The sequence below is a fragment of the Eublepharis macularius genome, chromosome 6 (genome assembly GCF_028583425.1).
Source record: "Eublepharis macularius isolate TG4126 chromosome 6, MPM_Emac_v1.0, whole genome shotgun sequence".
NCBI lineage: Eukaryota > Metazoa > Chordata > Lepidosauria > Squamata > Eublepharidae > Eublepharis > Eublepharis macularius.
Window position 1 is genome coordinate 127031944 of NC_072795.1, and position 21152 is coordinate 127053095.

The 21152-nt window shown below is 46.3% G+C and overlaps 1 protein-coding gene across 4 annotated transcripts in view; it reads right to left on the reverse strand.

The window, feature by feature from the left end:
- The window catches only part of PAX2 (paired box 2), a 166076-nt gene that overhangs the window by 30972 nt on the left and 113952 nt on the right, over positions 1-21152 (reverse strand). For all 4 annotated transcript variants that reach the window (XM_054982858.1, XM_054982859.1, XM_054982857.1 and 1 more), the window contains exons 6-7: positions 7571-7746; positions 2558-2684 (exon numbers count right to left, since the gene is read on the reverse strand). In XM_054982858.1, coding sequence (XP_054838833.1) covers positions 2558-2684; positions 7571-7746 — 303 coding nt within the window. The remainder of the gene's footprint in view (positions 1-2557; positions 2685-7570; positions 7747-21152) is intronic.

The window sequence follows — 21152 nt, forward strand, 5'->3', positions numbered from 1 at the left end:
TCTATCGTAGCTGACTTACTCATATACAACTTCTGCCAGAGTCCTAAACAGCCCCATTTCTTCCAACCAAAACTCCCCAAATGTTTTCTTGTCTTGTCTGGAAGGGGCTTTGACCCCTTGAGTCTTTTAAATGTCCTTACTGTCACCTTGTCCATCTTTATGTCCTTCGATATTGAGACAACCAGAACTGCACACACTATTCTAAGAGTGGCGATACCCTAGATGTATATAACAGAACTGGTTGTTCTTCACTAAAAGGTGAGATTTTAAAAAATCAACTACGTAAATGAGCTGAAATTACATTTACTACTACTTCCAATAAATTAAAAAAAAAGGATTTTGGTAACACTAATCCATTCTTTCCCCTCAAAGATGAAGACTGGCAGAGTTTAGGAAGATACTGTATTAGTGGGTGCAAAAAATATTTTTTCTTATAAAAGACTGAAGCTGCTGCCTCAGTCTTTTATAAGACTGGTTTTGTGCCAGTTTGATGTACAGTGGGTGTTTTTAGATAATCCGCACAATGTTGTCCCATAATCATCTGCAAAACACTGATGGTGGTCATTCGAACGTTTGGCAATTGGCTTTAATTAGAAATGCTCAGAATGAATAGACTCGCAATGGCAAGAGTAACACAAAACTCAAGGAAGAGAGGGAAAAGAAGGCAAGGAGAATGGCGAGCGGCACAGGTCTCCGTCCTCTTCATGACACTGTCAAAGAAGGGATTGATTCATGGTAGCGTTCCCAGTGACTTTACATTGTAATGTGGGCAATGGCCCTTGTAAATCACCTCACACCTCTCTTTCTTGGGTCTGAAAGAGAAGGGAGGTGTCGGCCCATTTCCGCAGTCTAACATGCTGGAAACACTGCTGGTGAAGAAAAAGGTCACCTCACCTGAGGCCTTGGCCTGATCTTGAAGAGAGTCTGCTCAGTGAGGCCAGCCAAGAGCTTTCCTAGCGGCAGCCCCTCACCTCTTGAAGATAGTGCCAGGTGGGTAGCTGTGTTAGTGTGTAGTAGTAGAACAACATTTGAGGCCAGTGGCACCTGAAAGACTGACAAAATTTTCCAGGGTATAAACTTGCCTGAGTCAAAGCTCACTTTGTTTTGATTCAGGCATGCTTATACCCAGGATATCAAGGACTTAAAGGTCACTGTAGTTCAACAGAAACCTTTCAAAAACAGAATCCAAGGGGAAGCTGCTGAATTGGAATTCATATGTAAATTTGGCTCAGTCAGGCTTGGATTGAATAGGGACTATGAATGGTTATCTCATTATCAGAAGTAACTGATTTCATTATCAGAAGCAAACTGATCCCATTATCAGAAGCTACTGATTGCATCTACTCCTCCCTCCCCTCTCCACCTATATATCTGACCAGTTTCTTCTTACCCTCCATGCATCTGACGAAGAGAACTGTGATTCTCGACAGCTTATGCTACAGTACAGTTGGTTAGTCTTAAAGGTGCTACTGGACTCTTTTCTGTTATACCCTGGAAAATCTTGATGGCCTTTCAGGTGCTACTGGCCTCAAATATTGTTCTTCTGAAAGCTCTCCCAAGGCAAACTTGTCAAGCCTACTTCTCGATTCTGGCCTGCTGATGTTGGGTGGGGACTTAGTTTTTTAAAAATTGAAAGATCTTTTAATTTGAGGCTACAGTTCTGAGCTCGAGGTCTGATTTTATTGCCGATTTCACTGCTCTTGTTTTAACATTGTTTTAGGCTATTTCAGTGATTGATTTATTTAAACCCCAATGAGAACCCCAAGCCGCTTACATCATTCTCCTAGCTTCCATTTTATCCTCACAACAACCCGGGAAGGAAGATTAGGCTGAGAGCATATAACTGGACCAAGGTCACCGAACAAGCTCATATGGCAGAGCAGGAATTTGAACCTGCGTCTCCAAGTTCCTAGTACGACAGTCTAATGCTGGAGTCCCCACCCACTTTGAACTTGAAGACACCTTTGGAATTCTGACACAAGGTGATGGGCACAACCACAAAATGGCCACCATGGGAGGTGGAGCCAAGCACAAAATGGCCACCATGGGAGGTGGAGCCAACCACAAAATGGCCACCATGGGAGGTGGAGCCAACCACAAAATGGCCACCATGGGAGGTGGAGCCCCACACAAAGCAAACCTCAGTGGACAAGAGGAGTTATTTTTTAAAAATGCACTGGGAAAGAGTAGCGAGAGAGAGAATAAAACAGCACTGTAGTGGTAACTGCTACTAAAACAACTGAAACAGCTACTGAAACAATTTTAATTTGCACAACCAATCAGATCTCCAGTGGCTAATCACCAGGCCCCACCCACTTTCTAAAAACACTTGCCGGGCACCAGGAAAGCAGGTTGGGGGCTCCTGGTCTAACCACTACACCACACAGGCTGAATCAAAGAAACCAGTCTGTCCTCACTCCACCCGAATGCTGCCTCTTCCTATGTATCTTCACAAGGGCTCTTTCTTTTGATCTGCGGTTTGGGAATAAAGTTGAGGTGAACAAATGGCCCAAGGCAAAACCAGGCTGAGCTCCTGGCCTTGGGGCACACCACTTACCAGTCACTACGGGGTAGGTCTGGGGTCCTGACACGTTGTTCCCCAGGTCTGGATTAGCAGAGGTGGATAAACTCGACTTGACTTCATCAAGACCAGGGGTCAGAGCTGGGAGGGAGTACTCATTACCCTAGGGAAGAGAGAAAAGACAGCTCTCTATTGATGGGCTGGAAGGAAGGGAATGGTGGGCAGATGTGTGTGGGGGGGAGTGACTTCACAGATGGAGGCAGGCAAAGATGAGGGGCAGGAAGCAGATGAAGGGGGGCAGGCCACGCTTTCTGTGTCCTCCCTAGGCATACAATTGCCTTCCATCATTGGCCATATTTTGGGGGGGTTTCCCAACGGATGCTGCTGCGGAGTGGACGTCTCAAGGGGGCAGGAAGCTGTGTGTGTCTTTTCAAGACATTCTCCCTGCTGGATCATTTTCTGGGCAGAGGGAAGGGTGGCTACAGCCTGTGGCTGAAGGTTGGGCTACAGACAGGAAAGATTCCCCAGGGTATTTGTGTTGCCAGAAGGAGAGTGCCGGAGAGGAGATGTTGCTCCCCAACAGCCATTCTTGGGTTCTCTCTCCATAAAAAAGCGGCTCTTCTTGCTTCCCCCAGCCCCTGTGCATTGGGGTATGAAATTGGGGTAGGAACCGGCCACATGGCTAACAGAAGGGTGGGAGGGGGAAAGCTCATTGCATTTGAAAGGGTGTCCTGTCCAAGAGGCAGCGGTAATTGCCTTTTCATTGTGTCGGCCCCCCAAACCAGACACAAGAACTGGGAGCGACTACAAAAAAAAGCAGAAAAAGTTGTTCTGATTAATATTACGTTAAATTAAAACTGATTTTCTGCTCTTTCTGCTTTGTGTTTTTCCACGCACACACATACACACTTGTCCCTGCTTGCCATGCCAGCTCCCCACTGGCCGCCCGCCTTTGGCCGCCCTCCCTGGCCGGCCACGATTGCCTAGTCATTTCCAATTCCTTCTTGTATTGATCTTGCTGTAGAAATCAGTTTTGTAATTAGCTGCAAATTAGGCTTTCTGTTGGGGGTGAGGCTGCCCCCTGATTTATCACCAGAGTAATTCTCTGTGATCGGAGAGAAATTAAAATGAACTCAATTAGGCTCTGGATTTGCTTTATGGGCCCCATTCAGGTTTCTGGGGGAAGGATGACTGTGCTGGTGTTTAATAGTCTAATGAAAGTAAATAAAGGTTATTCATTGTAATAAACTCAGGGACTCGGGGATAGCAGGAGCCCAACGCCAACCCAGTCTTCACTTCTATGGTTAGTTTCCCACTTGGGGCAGTTGTAAAAAGCTTTTGATCTTTGTATTAAGACAAACTGTTTGGGGGATAAAAGAGCAGGGCCGATTCCGCACGGCTTACCTGAAGCCGGGACGTTGCAAAACATGCCGGAAAAAACACGGAAGATCACGTTTTCTCGTCCGAATTTTGCGCGATATTGTGCAAAACTTGCACAAGAAAACATAATCTTCCGCGGTTTTTTCCAGCACGTTTCGCAACATCCCGGCTTCAGGTAAGCCGTGCGGAATCGGCCCAGGTGTGTGTATATGTGTGTGTGTGTGTAAGGCAGGTAATACAACAGAAAACAGCCTGACTTTCCAAAGCATATTAACCAATGGGACGGTGCACATTCTGTTTGGATCTGGCCCTCAGTTACAACTTCCTAAGTTGAGGGAGAGGAAGTTCAGGGAAAGGTGCTTATGAAGGATGCATCGTCATTGACCTACATCCTGCTTCTGACAAGGGGACAGCTCAAGAAATCCAGTTGAAGATACCCAGTTCAGCAGAGTTTGTTGTTAGGAAGCCCCCCAAAACAAAATTCCCTCTTGCAATTTGACTGCAAGTAAGACAGTTATATCCCTTGATTGCTAAGCATAGGCCAACAGGGCTTTTTTTCAGCTGGAACGCGGTGGAACGGAGTTCCGGCACCTCTTGAAAATGGTCACATGGCTGGTGGCCCCGCCCCCTGATCTCCAGACAGAGGGGAGTTTTGATTGCCCTCCGTGCTGCTCGGCAGCACGGAGGGCAATCTAAACTCTCCTCTGTCTGGAGATCAGGGGGTGGGGCCACCAGCCATGTGACCATTTTCTCTTAGGGCAACCCACTGAGTTCCACCACCTTTTTTCTCAGGAAAAATAGCCCTGTGGGGCAGTATACGAATGGAAGGACCCACCAACTGTTAACAAGGATATAATTGCCACAGAACTTTGATACAAAATAGCCATTTTAGAACACCACTTTCTTTCCCGAAAAGCCAGTCAAAAATCTAAAAAAAAAATTATATAAATAATTCTAATTCTAACAACAACATTCGATTTATACACCACCCTTCAGGACAACTTAACACCCACTCAGAGCGGTTTACAAAGTATGTTATTATTGTATTGTCGAAGGCTTTCACGGCCGGAGAACGATGGTTGTTGGGGGTTTTCCGGGCTGTATTGCCGTGGTCTTGGCATTGTAGTTCCTGACGTTTCGCCAGCAGCTGTGGCTGGCATCTTCAGAGGTGTAGCACCAAAAGACTTTTGGTGCTACACCTCTGAAGATGCCAGCCACAGCTGCTGGCGAAACGTCAGGAACTACAATGCCAAGACCACGGCAATACAGCCCGGAAAACCCCCAACAACCTATGTTATTATTATCTCCACAACCATCGCCCTGTGAGGTGGGTGGGGCTGAGAGAGCTCTGAGAAAGCCAAGGGTCACCTAGTTGGCTTCAAGTGGAAGAGTAGGAAATCAAACCATTCTTCATGTTAGAGCTCTTAACCACTATACCAAACTGGCTTCACAAAATACAAGAGGACGGACAGAAGTACTTCTCTCACAGATTTATGGTCAACCTTTCCCTCACTGAAGGGATTGCTCTGTATCTCCAAAAAGCTCTCTGAAAAAAGTATTGTGTGAGTGGGGAACAGTGAGAGCAATCTGGCTATCAGCCTAGGGAGGAAGGGAGTGAACAGGGGCTTTATCGCAAACTTTACAGGGCAGTTGAAGCATCGATAGTGTCCTTTAAGAAACTGCTGCTTTCTTTATAACAACCATTGGTTTTGTTAGGTTCAAGGTGGGAAAAAATTAGGTATTTTTACAAGCAATAAAACAATCAGCCCTTTTCACACTTCTTACTTGCTTCCGAAACATCACGAAATGTAGCGCAAAAAACGTGGAAGATAGCGTCTTCTCGCGAGAGTTTTGCGCGACATCGCGCAACACTCTCGCAAGAAGACGCTATCTTCCGTGGTTTTTGCGCTACATTTTGCGATGTTTCGGAAGCAAGTAAGAAGTGTGAAAAGGGCCATCGAGTATGTATAAAAAATGCAAGATAGTGGTTTGTGCCTGTATAAAAATGTGCTTATTTATCTGAAGAGGGCGGCATGGTATGGTATAGTTTGATCTCATCAGATCATGGAAGCGAAGTAGGATTGCTCCTTCGACGGGATACCAGCAAGAAAGACTCTGCAGAGAACAGCAATGGCAAACCACCTCTGCTCCTGACTTGCCTTGAGAGCCTCTTGCTGAGGTCGCCATGAATTGGCTGCAGCTTGGCAGCACATACATCCATACATATTTGTCTGAAGAGGGTTGTATTAAATCTGTGTGAACCTAAAGTGGTGTGTGTGTAAGCACAAACTGTGGGCTGCTTTCAAAGATCTGCAAAACAGCCTACAGATGTGTAAACAGAAATGTCTGAAAAGGATCGGCTGTGACTGTTTCCAAGAGAAAACGCAGGGCCAAGCTACAAGTGAGGAATGACCTTTGAACGGCAAGTGAACAGACTCACATGTGGTTGGTTGTTGTGGATTTTCCGGGCTGTATAGCTGTGGTCTCGGCATTGTAGTTCCTGACGTTTCGCCAGCAGCTGTGGCTGGCATCTTCAGAGGTGTAGCACCAAAAGACAGAGATCTCTCAGTGTCACAGTGTCACAGACTCGCATGTATTCCTCCCTGTTCACTTGTGCTCCACTTGCGCTCCACTTGATCACATGGGCGCAAGTGGAGTGCCAGTGGAGCGTAAGTGAACAGGGAGGAATACACGTGAGTCTGTTCGCTTGCCGTTCAAATGTCATTCCTCACTTGTAGCTTGGCCCTCAGATAGAACTAATAATTGGGAAAGGCTAAGCAGGACACAAGGCAGTGCATTGCCTTGCTTCTTAAAACACGTTTGCATATCTTTGGGGGCCTTAATGCGTGTGTGCATGGGTGCATGGAGGAAGGAGATTTTGCACACTTGTGCAAGATAGACAAGGAAGGAAAGATTGATGGATATAAGGAGAATGTATATGTGAGTGGGAAGCCATGTTGAGTAGGAGGTTATGTGCATTTAACTGGAGGACTGTGCAGACCAAAAGTGCGTATCTGTGAGCCAAGCTACAAGTGATGAATTACACTTGCCTGGCAAGTGAACAGACTCACGTGTATTCCTCCCTGTTCACTTGCCTGATCAAGTGGAGTGCACGTGAATGGCAAGTGAACAGAGAGGAACACACGTGAGTCTGTTCACTTGCCAGGCAAGTGTAATTCATCACTTGTAGCTCGGCTCTATGTGTTTGCGTCCCATGGATTTGCAAGATCACTTGTCTATTTGTCTATGCAGGAGGTGGGTGCAGATATGCACGTGCGTGTGAAAACTGTCAAAGAAGAGTGAAAGGGATTTGGTTTGGATAAACATGTAAAAACACCCAGAGAAGCGGGAATGTTTTTTGCACGTGCCTTGTTCAAAGAGAGGGTAAATAGACACTACAAACGTAAATTGGTTTTATGCCTCCTTAATTGCCATGGCTGCTTCTAAGGAATCTTGGGGATTAGAGCTTGGCGAGATTGCTCAGAATATTATCAAGACACCCCCTAGCTCCCCTCATGCAATGACAGTTCTCTGGAGAGAAGGTATGGCTGTTCAACCAATTGTAAATCTGTCGTGCCTCTATTCCCAGATGAGAAGACCAGTATGCAGTCGCGGTTCCCATCAGTCACTGCTTGCATCCCACCTGCTACTCTTTCCCAGGGCTCACACCTGCTCAGATTTGATGTGTTCTGATGCCTGGAAGACATCAGGGTAAGAAGGACGCTCGAAGACTCGATCTAAAGCTTCCAGCTGCTGTTGCGTGAAGGTGTCAGCACGAAGGTGCTTCCGCAAACTATCCACACTGCTCTGGGAATCGCCATTGGGGACTGAGCCCTCAGATACTTCTGTAAGACACAGGAAGAGAGAACGGGGCATTAGTGAAGCCACGGACCCAATGCTGCTGCTCAGTTCTCCTGCCAAGGGACTCCAGGAATTAGAGGACACTTCCTCACCATCCACTTCCGGTGTGTGTGTGTGTGTGTTGTGCTTTCTTCCCCTTTCAGAGAGAAGAACTGGGGGCTTCACAACCCTGCCCTATCTCAACGACTCATTGAGAGATTCCGCACACGTTGGATAATGCTCTTTCAATGCACTTCAGCTATCGTTTGGAAGTGGATTTTTTGTTTCACACTCGAAAAATTCAGTTCGAAATGATCTCTAAAGAGGCTTGGAAGTGCATTATCCAACGTGTGCGGAGTCAGCCGATTCTCTGTGCGGGAGGTAGCAAGTTCACTCGGATTTGGGGGCCTGCACCCTTCAGCCTGGAGTTGAGTTTTGGTTCCCCTGTTAAAAGTCACCAAAAGGGAGGAAAACCAAGCAATTAACATAGCCGCCTCTGCCTGGTCTGGCCTTCATCATACTTGTCTATTCTTCCCAACAAATACCAACCAAAGAGCCACACAGGTCAAGTTCTAGGTGGGACATCTCTTCACACTCATTTGGAGGGTTGCCAGATCCAGGTTGGTAGATTCCTGGAGATTTGCAGGGAGGGTGAAAGGCGGGGTTTGTGAAGGGGAGGGACCTCAGTGGGGCATCAAGCCATGCAGTCCACACTACAAAGGAGATATTGTCTCTATAGTCTGGAGATCAGTTATAACTCTGGGAGATCTCTTGGCCACACCTGGAGATTGGCAACTGCACTTTCATGAGTTCCTAACAGGGCTACCAGCTCAGAGGGCAGCTTCCGCTCTGTGTGTGACCCTGTAAAAACACACATCCACACAAGCACACACATACAATTTTGTGTCACACCTAACTTTGAGGGTAACACATCCCAACCTGAGCGCAGAAATCAGAGAAGCTTCTACTTTGCTATGAGACAGAAATGCTCTGTTGCAGTAAGTACCACCTTAATTGGATCATACCAGCCTAGAGTCTCATGGTCTTATGCCATGCCACCTTCATTCTATATACCAGAGAGATCTGATAGATGTATTGGGGGGATGAAACAACTCAGTTTTGTGTTAGATGGAAATAGACATATATAAGTAGATTTTCACTGCCTGCCACAGAATAGATTTGCCAACCTCTAGGTGGGACCTGGAGATCTCCTGAAATTACAATTGATCTCCCGACTCTTAACTGTCCCTGGAGAAAATGGCTGCTTTAGAAGGTGGACTCTATACTGCAGTGAGGTCCTTCTCTTTCCCAACCATGTGCTCCCCAGGCTCCGCCCCCAAAACTCCAGGAATTTCCCAACCTGGAGTTGGCAAGCCTAGATAGAAGGTTGACGTTTATAACACTCCTTACATAAAGAAAAGCTCCTGTATCACCGCTAGAATGTACATAATCTGCCAAATGATTCATTTGGTTCAAAAACAGCACCCCCAGAGGAACCCAAATTCTTTTTGCCAGCTGTCACAACTCTCTGTTGCAAGCCTTTCCTCCTTCAAACTGAACTTTCCCTTCTAAACCTTATTATCTGATTTAAACCTCCACGTCCAGGTAACATCAAGCTGTGAGCTGAGAGCTCTACAAAACAAACATGCCCCATAGATCACGAGAGGTCCACATCTGTACATGCGCCTATCACTTGCACGTCTTTTCAAAAAGTCATGAAAGAATCAGGGGCTGCTTTGGAAGTTTTTCAGTAAACATCTGTTCCTGTGCACTGAAGTCCCTCATTGCTCTGGACATATATTTTGTACAAGGGAATGTACATTTGAGCAGAAAAAAGAAAATACATTGGCCGTTTCCACACTACTTACCTTCATCCGGAACGCCACGGAACGTTGCAAAAAAAAAAAAACCCGTGGAAGATAGCATCTTCTCGCACGAGTTTTGCGCGACATCGCGCACAACTCGCTCGAGAAGACGCTATCTTCCGCGTTTTTTTCGCAACATTCCGTGGTGTTCCAGATGAAGGTAAGTAGTGTGGAAACGGCCATTGTTAGCTACCCTGAAAGCTTTTCAGGATCTATTCTAGAAGTATAGTAATATTCAGACAAATAGATAAGAATCATCTCTAGATCTGTAATTCCATCAAAGCCACATGCTTATTATGGATGCTTCTTGCTTTTAAAAAAAACACATTGCCACTAACAAGGCCACACCTACTCAGCAATCGGGTAATAGGAACTGGTCATCTTTTCATCCTCAAAAATCACAATAAAGACTGGTAAGGAGATGACTTTTCCACAGCCTTTCAAAGGACGTCTCTTTTATATCCCGCTCCCCCCAAACCGCAAACCATGAAATACTTTTTTACAGGGCTTTTTTCAGCAGGGACGCAGTGGAACAGAGTTCTGGCACCTCTTGAAAATAGTCACATGGCTGGTGGCCACACACCCTGATCTCCAGACAGAGGGGAGTTTAGATCGGCCTCCGCACACAGTGCGGAGGGCGAGCTAAACTCCCCTCTGTCTGGAGATCAGGGAGCGGGGCCACCAGCCATGTGACCATTTTCGCTGAGGGCAATTTAAACTTTAAAAAACTCCCCCCTTGTTCCAGCTGACCCAAAGTGATGTCATTGTGCGGTCCCGGAAGCGTGCGTGCACTTTGCGCGTGCACATATGGTACCGGGGCGCCACCTCCCACTGGGAGTTACCCCCTATGCTAGCAACCCACTGAGTTCCACCACCTCTTCCCCCCCCCCCAAAAGCCCTGCTTTTTTATTAAGGCCCACCAAAGTAGCACAAAACTCTTCATCACGCTGGAAATCACAAAGCAAACTTGTACCATGTCACATTTACCAACATAAGTCTATAGACTAATGCTGCCCCTCCCCTCAGAAAAACAAATAATAATAAAGATGCAAAAACCCTTTCATCCTTGCAAGAAAAATGGTTTCCCTATTTTGACCACATCTCAAATTATGCATCATCAAAGACCGCTCCACAGAAAAAAATACACGAACTATGTATTTTATTAAACTCTGTAAAGCATTTGCTTCTTGATATGGGATTACTATAGGGTTTTTTGTAAACAGCGCTCTAGTCGAACTGTTGAATATTTATTACGTTTTTATATATTCAATGTTATATGTTAAAAATGAAATAAATAAAAAGTTTTTAAAAAATTCTTTCATCCAGGTTAACAATGATGGGAGCAGAACTGAATAGAACAGTGTTGGTCCAGATTCAGAAAGTACGTCTTCCAAAAAGCAGAACTTTGGAACCTTAAGCTCAAACTGTTGTGTGTTTACAGAGAAACTATTTCAAAAACGAATATTGTAAATTTTTTTTTAAAAATCAGATTTCAAAACCTGTGGCCCTTTTTGGTGCTGGTGTATGCAAATACCACACATCGCTTTTGCCTATTTTTCCTCTCCTTCCTTCTGTGACTAGTTGGGTCCTTCATTGGCATCTCCTAGAAGCCAAAACACAGTCCCTGGCTTGGTGAATATGCAGCAGTACAAATGATACTTCTCGACTGTGTTCCCTCGCTCCTGACTGTTCTATATGTCAGTTTATATGTGATTATACAATATGATATAATCAATATTGCATTATATACAGTAACCTAATACAATATCACTTGTAAGACCATCCACAATATTACATATTGATTAATCCAAGCCCACGGCCTCCCCTTTCTTTCCCTCTCTGACATCCTTATGTGGGGGAGGAGGCGAGAAGGTTTGCTGTAGATCCCTTCCCCATCTCATTTTCATAGAGACAAAGTGATCCCCCCCAAAATCAGTTCTGATCAGCCCTAAGTCAAAAGAAACTCTTTACAGCTATATGACGCATAGAAAGAATAACAGGCCAGATCCAGCCAAAGTTAAGCCCTTGAGAAATGCAAGTACATGAACTGCTGCTCTCGTTCAAATCAGTGAAACCGAGAATTGGTTTTGTGCAACAGCACCGAAAATCAGGACCGTCCTTTGCAACTTCATAAGACACTGCAACCTCGTACCCAGGCTTTTATTAATCACAGAAAGGGCTACAAAAACATTTTTTTTTCTTTTTGCCATTTCGGCAGCCAAGCGGGTCATAAAAAGCAAAAACATCACCACGGCTGAAGAATCTGAAACGGATCTGAAAAGTGGGGAAGGTCCATTTTTAATCTCTGACAGACACCTATTTAGGTTTATGCAGGGCTTTTTTTCTGGGAAAAGAGGTGGTGGAACTCAGTGGGTTGCCCTCAGAGAAAATGGTCACAAGGCTGGTGGCCCCGCCTCCTGATCTCCAGACAGGGGGGAGTTTTGATTGCCCTCTGCGCCGCTCGGTGGCGCGGAGGGCAATCTCAACTCCCCTCTGTCTGGAGATCAGGGGGTGGGGCCACCAGCCATGTGATCACTTACAAGAGGTTCCCGAACTCCATTCCCCCGTGTTCCTGCTGAAAAAAAGCCCTGGGTTTACGTGTTTTATAAATCGCTTAGTCGTCTTTTCCTGGATCTATCCCTATTGAAAATGACAGGAGATCTACCCAAGAAGACAGCTGACAAAATAAATTGCACATTCATCCTAGGGACTTGTCCTGACACACACTATCTTCTTGCTGTAGAGGCACACAATGGCTAGTTGGCTACTGGGGATATAAATCCATAGCCTGCCTCTGGGTTAACAACAACATAGCATTGCACAGCCAGCTTGGCCTCTGGTCTCTGAGAATCAGTCTACTCAACATGACAAAAGGAATAGTAACGTGCAGGGCTTTTTTTCGGGGAAAAGAGGTGGCGAAACTTAAGAGGGAAATGAAGGAGAAACACATGGAATTCTTTGAAATAATATTATTTTCGCGTGCTATTGCCAAGCATTTTCAAGAGGTGTCAGAATGCCGTTCCACCATGTTCCCGCTGAAAAAAAGCCCTGGCAATGTGTCTCAATGAGTGCAGATATCCCCTCAATGGACCGTAAGTGCCTGTGTCCAAGTACCCATCAAGCTTGCAGGAGATGGCCCCCTCTGGCTAAAGGGAAGGAGCGGGTGTGTGCCTGTCTGAAAGAAAGTGCAGTTTCCATTCTGGAGCAGACACACAGGGAGGCAGAGAACCACTGTCGAGAGTTGACTGAAGCCTCTAGAGCAGGGGTGGCCAAACTTGCTTAATGTAAGAGCCACATAGAATAAACGTCAGATGTTTGAGAGCCACAAGACATGATGCACTGAAGTGACTTCAGATGAAGAGGTGGGTTTGGGGGAATGTCCTGAAAGTGACATCACAAGAAAGAGTGGGGTTTGGTGCAGTATGCTGAAAGTGACATCATCAGAAGGGGTGGAGCTTGGGAAGAGCCATCACTCGACCTTCGACTTGGAAGTGATGTCACATCCTTGCTAGGCTTCACCCCCAAAATCCTCAGGTATTTTCCGAGTCAGACCTGGCAACCCCAACATTTTTATTAAAAATATGAACAACATAGAAAGAAGGAAAGAAAAAAGGAAAAGGGAGGGAAAGACATGGAAAGAAAGAAGGAAAGGGAGGAAGGGAAAGACATGAAAGGAAAGGAGGAAAGGGAGGGAGGGAAATAAATGAAATTAAAATAAAATGTATGGCCATGGCACTACTCAGAGACCACCAGGAGCCACACAATATGTCTAGAAGAGCCACATGTGGCTCCCGAGCCGCAGTTTGGCCACCCCTGCTCTAGAGGGCGTGCTTGCAGGATCTCTCCCCACCCGCTCCTCGAATCTGATGTGAGTTGGCTGCCCTGTAGGACTTTCTCTTTGTCTCCACTTGTGCTCTACCTGTATACAAATGGTCACTTCTTGGAGAAGAAGCACATAACAATACTCCTGTACTCAGCAAAATGGCTAATCTCGGGTTAGTGCCCAAATCTGATGACAGAAGGGTCACTGAGATCAGGGGGCGGGACCACCAGCCATGTGACCATTTTCAAGCAGTGCTGGAACTCCTTTCCACTGCATTCCAGCTGGAAAAAAGCCCTGATCCTAACTGAAGGAAAGCCAGACATCAGAGCCAGTTTGGTGTAGTGGTTAAGAGCGGCAGGACTGGAGGAGGAAATAATCTGTATAACATTTCAGATTATTTCACCCCATTTCAAAAGTCCTCCTGACTTTCTGTGCTTCTGCCTTCTCTATCCCTACTGCTTCACTGTCATAGGTACCAGTGATACAGTCCCAAAGCTGAGGGAAAATGGTGTCGTCAGCTGGATCGATCGATTGATTTACTGGGGGACTCTGCAGCCTTTTCCTGAGGTAAAAACTGCCAGGCCTAAATTAGGGTCGTCAGCTCTGGGTTGTGAAATTCCTGGAGACTTGGGTGTGTGTGTGTCTGTGTGGAGGTTTGGAGAGAAAAGGGTTTAGGAAAGGGAAGGACCATCGAGTCCACCTTCCAAAGCAGCCATTTTCTGCAGGGTTACTGATCTCTGTAATTCCAGCTGTAATTCCTGGAAATCTCTATGCACCACCTGGAGACTGGCAACCCTCCCTAAAGAACCAATGATTGTCATGTGTAGCAGAACTAGAAAGTCATCCAGAAAAATCATCCTTGGCCTGGCTTCTGCGCAAATCAGCAGGCCCTCTCCCTCTCTCCCCAGAGAACTCCTATACATGGACAAGGCAGGTTGAAATAAACTAATGCATTAAAATGCATACCCTCGGACCTAGGATTGTGGGTGAGAAGGGGGGGAGCAAGAAGGTGCAGGATGGGGCTTCTTGTGGCTCAAGCAGCTGAGTGAACAGCAGTTGCAAGCAAGAGCTCAGGCAAGATCCAGGTAGCGAAGAGCGGCTGAGAGACCTCAGAAATGATGGGGACAGGGGAAAGAGCGATAGCCAAGAGTCTTGCTACACAAGACATCTTACACGAGTAGCATCAAGTGAAAGATCCTACGCTTGTTCGCTCATTGTGGATACACATGCACTGCTAGGGAGACAGAGTACACTTGAATATAAGAACACACAGAAAGTAAGGAACTTGAGCGTTGCTGTGTAAGTCTCTCTCTACACGAGATGCCTGGGTGCTTGTTTGTCGTGTGCCAGGAGATGCAACGTTAGCCAGAAAGTGTAGTTTTAAAAGACAGAGCCGGCAGAGATCGCTCTGGAGGGGATGGATTCTCTCACAGTCCTCCGCCTCATCCGGCAGCCTGTTTTGGAATGGGTTGCTGCAGAACGAACTTCTTTGTGGAAAGGCACAGATAGAAGGTTCTGACCAGAGAAATGACTCATACAGGAAGAGTTTGCCCTTCTAGGATGCGGGGTCCTGGCCATAAAGGGGTTTAAAGGGCAAAACCAGCATTTTAACTTGAAACCAGGGCCGTTTCCACACAGCTTACCTTGTTCCAGAAAAGAGCGAAATCTCACACGAAATCTCGTAAGACGCTGTTATAACACGAAATCGCACAAGAAGACGATGTTATTGTGCAAGAAGAAACTATCTTCCGCGATAGCATCTTCTCGCGAGATTTCACGCGAGATTTTGCTGTTTTCCGGAACAAGGTAAGCCACGTGGAAACGGCCCAGAAGTGAATTGGCAGCCAACGTAGTCATTCCCAAACCAGCATATTATGTTGAAAGCCGCTTGCTTTAGTTAACAGGCAAGTGGTTACATTCTGAACTAACTGAATTTTCTGGTTGCCTTTAAAGGTGGAAAGAGATTGCCAGGATCAATGTGGCCAGATCATCAGCTTCTAAGAGAGGAGATAATCTCCGAGCCAAACGTAGATGTCAGGATCACTTTTGACAACAGCACCGACCAGCTTGTCCATCAACAGTGTTGGATCGAAAAGCACCCCCGAGCTGTTCACGTAATCCATGAAGGGGGATTCTTTCTGAAGTCAGTCGGACCACTTTCTCCAGATTCTCAGTTTTTCCAGCCAGTATCACCTCTATTTTGCCTGCATTTCTTTCCAGATAGTTCATTCTTAGCCACTCCATTCTGTTCTGTTGACTTTGGTATTCCTGATTCCTAAACGCTGATTTATCTCTGATATTTTATTGATTTTCATTAATTTTTGTGAATTGTGGTAAGCTTTTCGAAACTACCTTGAGCTTTTGGAAAAGCGGGACACGTGTCGAAAAGAAATATATAAATGAAATAAAAGGCCTATGACAAAAATGCTGTGGGAAATACATGGGTCAGTGCGGTCCAGTAAACGGAGAGAGGGATATGAGAACATAAGAAAAGCTCTGCTAGATGAGCCCAGTAGTCCATCTAGCCTAGCAATCTGTTTTACTCAGCAGCCAACCAGTTACTCTGGAGGGCCAAGAACGGCATGGAGGCCAACGCCCTTCCCTGATGCTGCCTCTTTACACTGGCATTTGGAGGCTTACTGCCTCTGATTGTGGAGTTCTCTTCAGCCCCTGATAGGCCTCCCCTCCATGGACCCGCCTAACCCCCTTTTAAACCCCTCTGTGCTCATGAACATCACTGCATCTTCTGGCAGGGAATTCTGCTCACTGGCTTGTTGAGTAGAGAAGTATTTCCTTTTGTCTGTCCTGCATCTATTTCCGATCAACTTTATCGGGTATCCCTGAGTTCTAGTATTATGCGAGCAGGAGAAAAAGTTCTCTCTGTCCATTTTTTCCACCCCATGCATAAATTTATAAACCTTTAGCATGTCCCTCTTTAAGTCTTCTCTTTTCTAAACTGAAAAGTCCCAAACTTTTTAGCCCTTCCTCATAGGAAAGGCGCTCCAACCCCTTAATCATTTTGGTTACCCTCCTTTGTACCTTTTCCATCTCTGTAATATCCTTTTTGAGATATAGTGACCAGAACTGCACACTGTATTCCAGATGAGGCCGCACCATAGCTCTATACAGGGGCTATAATATCGGCCATTTTTAATTTTTGATCCCTTTCCTAGTAACTACCAGCATGGAGTTTTCCTCCTTCACTATTTTCATTGATCTATCCACTACAACCCCAAGATCTCTTTTCTTCTCAATGTCAGAAATGAGGAGGAGCCTGACACCCACTTTGACTGTGGAGTTCTCCAGTTTAGCTGTCCGAAGATAATCTACTCAAGTCCATTCACATGGTATAATCATTGCAAAGTACATCAATGTGTAATTACCACTTGTAACAATCTACACACACAATCAGCTTGCTTTCCCCTACATGGAAGAGCTACGCATATACAAAATCTGTTATGTTCAAAGTGAGTGACAGTAAGTAACTTCAGCGTAGTAGTTAAGTGGTTGGGCTGCAAATCAGCACTCTGCTGGTTCGAATTCCACTACTGCCTTGAGTTCAGCAGGTGGCCTTGGAGAACCCACTCCTCTCAGCCCTTGCTCCCCAGCTGTATTGCGGGGATAATAATAATAATAATAATAATAATAATAATAATAATAATAATAATAATGGTTTTGTTCACTGCTCTGAGTGGAGCACCCATCTGTCTAGAAGAGTGGTATAAAAGCACAGTTATTGTTATTCCTTTGTCTGAGAAATTCCCAGCGATTTGGGAGAAGTGCCCGTGGAAGGTAGAATTTGGGGAGGGATTTCATCTAGGATCTATGGTATGCTATAGAGTCTGCCCTCCAAAGCTGCCATTTTTTCCAGGAGTCCTGGTATCTACAGTCTGGAGAACAACTGTAATCCTGGGAGAACGCCAGACCCAACCTAGAGATTGGCAACCCCATGAGCAGCTGGTTCAGAGTCTTGCTTTCCCTTTCTGAAGTCACTGCTCTTGCTTTTCCTCCTCACCTACTGTGGCATCTGGGCAAGTCAAATGACACCAAAGATAGAGAAACAGCTAAGTCATAAGTGATCACCTTCTCTTTGTAATATCGTCCCTAAAAAGCCTTGAAACTGGAGTCCTAAATCATCTCTCTTCTGAGCAGTGCAAACTGAACCGTAATCCAATTAATGCAATCTGCCCGGTATCTACAATGCCTCGCCATAGATTCTTGCTGTATAGAAATGTGCATGTTTGCACTGCGACTTTGTCTGTGGGAGCTGAAACCTGAGCTTTCTCAAGCCACTGTAAGCTTCTCTTTTCCTTCATTTATCCAGGGGCCCTTCAAATCTTGACAAATCTGTCACTCTAAATTTGCGAGAGATTATGGTGCTCTCCCTGGTACGGAGAGAGGTGATATATGATATCTGCTGCCGCTATTGATTGCCTGATCTGGTGGCAGAGGGCCGGCAAAATGAACTTGAAATGAACATCATGCCTCAACTCATTGTGCGTATAATACACTACTTAATCCCACATTTTTCAGCTGCTATGGAATTCAATTGATCAATCATGTCCCACTGATAGTTCTGTTCTGGGGGTTATTGCTGCTTGGCACACAAACTCAGGACCTCAGATGCGACAGGCCCCCCGTGCAGAGAGAGATGGAGAAAGGGAGATGAAAGAGAAAGATCAGAGAAAGAGGGAGGTGGGGGGTAGGGAGCAGCGAAGAAAGGGAGGATGCAGACAGACTCTGCGAGAAAAGAAAAATCAGCCTCTACGGCAAATACATTTCTATTTGGGGATCGCAGCATTCACGTTCTGCTCAGAAATGAAATAGAACTAACCAAGAAAAGCCAATGGATAAAATGCTAGGAGCAGATCTATCAGGCACAGGTTCAAGCGGCTGGTCAGCCCTGGCTTTAAGTCAATCTCTGTGCGTCAGGGTTGCAGCTAAGGGACCGCAAGGATAAGGGACAGTTCGATTCTGAAAGCCGATATACTTCTCCATGCCACTTAGATCCCATCTCCCCTTGGGGGACTCTGGAACACCCCCAAAGCAGAAATAGAGACTTCTCCAGGTTCGGAGATCCAGAGGAGTTCGCCGTGTTAGTCTGCTGTAGCAAAACAGCAAAGAGCCCAGTAGCCCCTTTAAGACCAACCAACTTTATTGTAGCATAAGCTTTCGAGAGCCACAGCTCTCTTCATCGGATGCATGCATGATGAAGAGAGCTGTGGCTCTTGAAAGCTTACGCTACAAAAAACTTGGTTAGTCTTAAAGGTGCTACTGGATGCTTTGCTATTTTCCAAGTTCTGAGAAAAGGGCAAACTTCTTTCCCGGTCTCAGAAAGCCAAGAACGGATTGCATTTCATTGCACTGTGACTTCGGGGCGTTGGGTTCACACTTTCCTGGGAGGAAGCCTCATTGAAAAGACCTGAGTAGATCAGCTTACAAGGGCTCTCCCAGGTGCTTCCAAGTAGTTAACCAGGATCCATTAGTGGGATCATGGGGTGGGGTACGTTTCTGGGCTACTGGAAATATAAGGCTTAAGCGAGGATCCGAAAAGAAAGCAGCTGGGTTTCTTCCCCTTCTGTGATCTGTGGGCTGGAGCCTTTTTGCACGGCTGATCCCACAGAATCAGGGGACCGGCAAAAAACGATCCCTCGATAACCTGAACACATGAAGCTGCCCTACATTGAATCAGATCATCGGTCCATCTAAGTCAAGATTGTCTACTTAGACTGGCAGCAGCTCTCTGGGGGCGGAGGCAGGGGCATTGCCTGCCTGGTCCTTTTTAATTGGAGAGGCCTGAGCTTGAACCCGGGGCCTTCCACATGCAAAGCAGAGGTTCTGCCACTGGGCCACAGTGCTTTAAAGGCCACAGTGTTTTAAAAGTGGCATCTTTCAGACCTTACTAGTCAGTTCTTCTCTGTTTAACAACAACAACAACAACAACAACAACAACAACAACAACAACAACAACAACAAAAACAACAAAAACAGCAGCAGCAGCACTTATATACCGCTCTTCTAGACAGATTAGTGCCTCACCCAGAGCGGTGAACAAATTAGTGTTATTATTATCCCCACAATATAGCTGAGGCTGAGAGGAGTGGATTACCCAAGGCCACCTCTGGGTTCATGGCAGTAGTGGGATTCGAACTAGTAGAGTACTGATTCGCAGCCGAACTATTTAACTGTTGTGCTATAAGATCTACTGGATCTGAAAGGAGGCTGGTGGGGTAGTACCAGAGGAGGAGAAACGTGTAGAGCAGAACTAGACTGAGGCCTGAAACAAAGAACAAAAGATCCCCTAGAATTGTCACCACAGTGGGAATCCGTGACTAGAGGCCAAACTGTTTGGGAAGGATGTGGAAAAGTCTTTTGGAAGAGGACAGGATGCAGCAATCCCAGTTCTATGCACAGACCAGGGCTTTTTTTTCAGCTGGAAAGCGGTGGAACGGAGTTCTGGAACCTCTTGAAAACGGTCACATGGCTGGTGGCCCCGCCCCCTGATCTCCAGACAGAGGGGAGTTGAGATTGCCCCCGGAGGGCAATCTCAACTCCCCTCTGTCTGGAGATCAGGGGACGGGGCCACCAGCCACGTGACCATTTTCTCTGAGGGCAACCCACTGAGTTCCACCACATCTTTCCCCAGAAAAAAAGCCCTGGCACAGACTGAAAAGTAACATGGTGCTGTGGTTAGTGTTGGGGGAGCCAGGTTCAAATCCCTCTTTCTACCATGGGCCGGTCAGACTGTCCCTGGCCATTTCCCCACGTCTTAAAAATAGCGCCCCACTCACGGAACGCTGGCGGCTTTTCCGTGTGATTTCTGACATTGCCATTCCCAAAACAGAGGTAGGCAGTTACGATTCCGCCACAAAAACGGAATCATAACTGCCTGCCTGTGTTTTGGAAACGGTGACGTCAGAAATAAGACGAAAAAGCCACCAGCGTTCCATGAGCAGTTTTTAGACGTGGGGAAACGGTTTCTGTCTAATCTTCTGTGTGGGTCTCTTGAAAGAATAAAATGAAGACAGGGAAATCTATGTATGCCCCCAAGTTCACTGGAGGAAGAGCAGTATAAAAATGCACCAGGCAGATTCTATATTTGCATGTCCGCAGTTACCGCTGGTGCTGTTAACAGCCTGTGCTTCAGAGGGGAGATTTCTGAGTGGGAGCCACGTCAGAGCATCAACACAAAATGCATCATGGAGCCCCTGAAGCAAGGACCCACTCTATTCACAAAGCACAAGCCATTTATTTCAGACCACACAGCTCCAAAGTGTCTGTTCTTGCTGAGACTATCAGACTAACGTCAGCACCCTTCAACCCAAACTTTCACTCCCTCTCAGTCGCCTTCTCTTCCCTCCTCCCACACGTGAGTCCCCAGGCAACCAGGGCCTGTCAGCTTCTTTCCCAGATATCCCCTGTGGGGGGCTTTCACATCACTGCCAGTTGTTGCCGTTTCAAACTCAATTGTTCTCCTTGGTACTGAGGCAAATGGAGTCATTAATTACCTTCTATCGGCTGGGACGAGTTCAGAAAACGATCAATACCCGGCGCTTGTCATTCACGGCAGCCGGCCCCAGCCTGCACAGACAGGCCTTGCCTCCCACTGCACTCCTGGCAGACCTTGGGCCTGAGGAGAGGTGAAGCAGTGCTGGCGAGCCGTCCAAATCCCAGGAAACCATCCGGAAGTAAAGCACCACGGCCAAAGAGACGGAAGGCACGG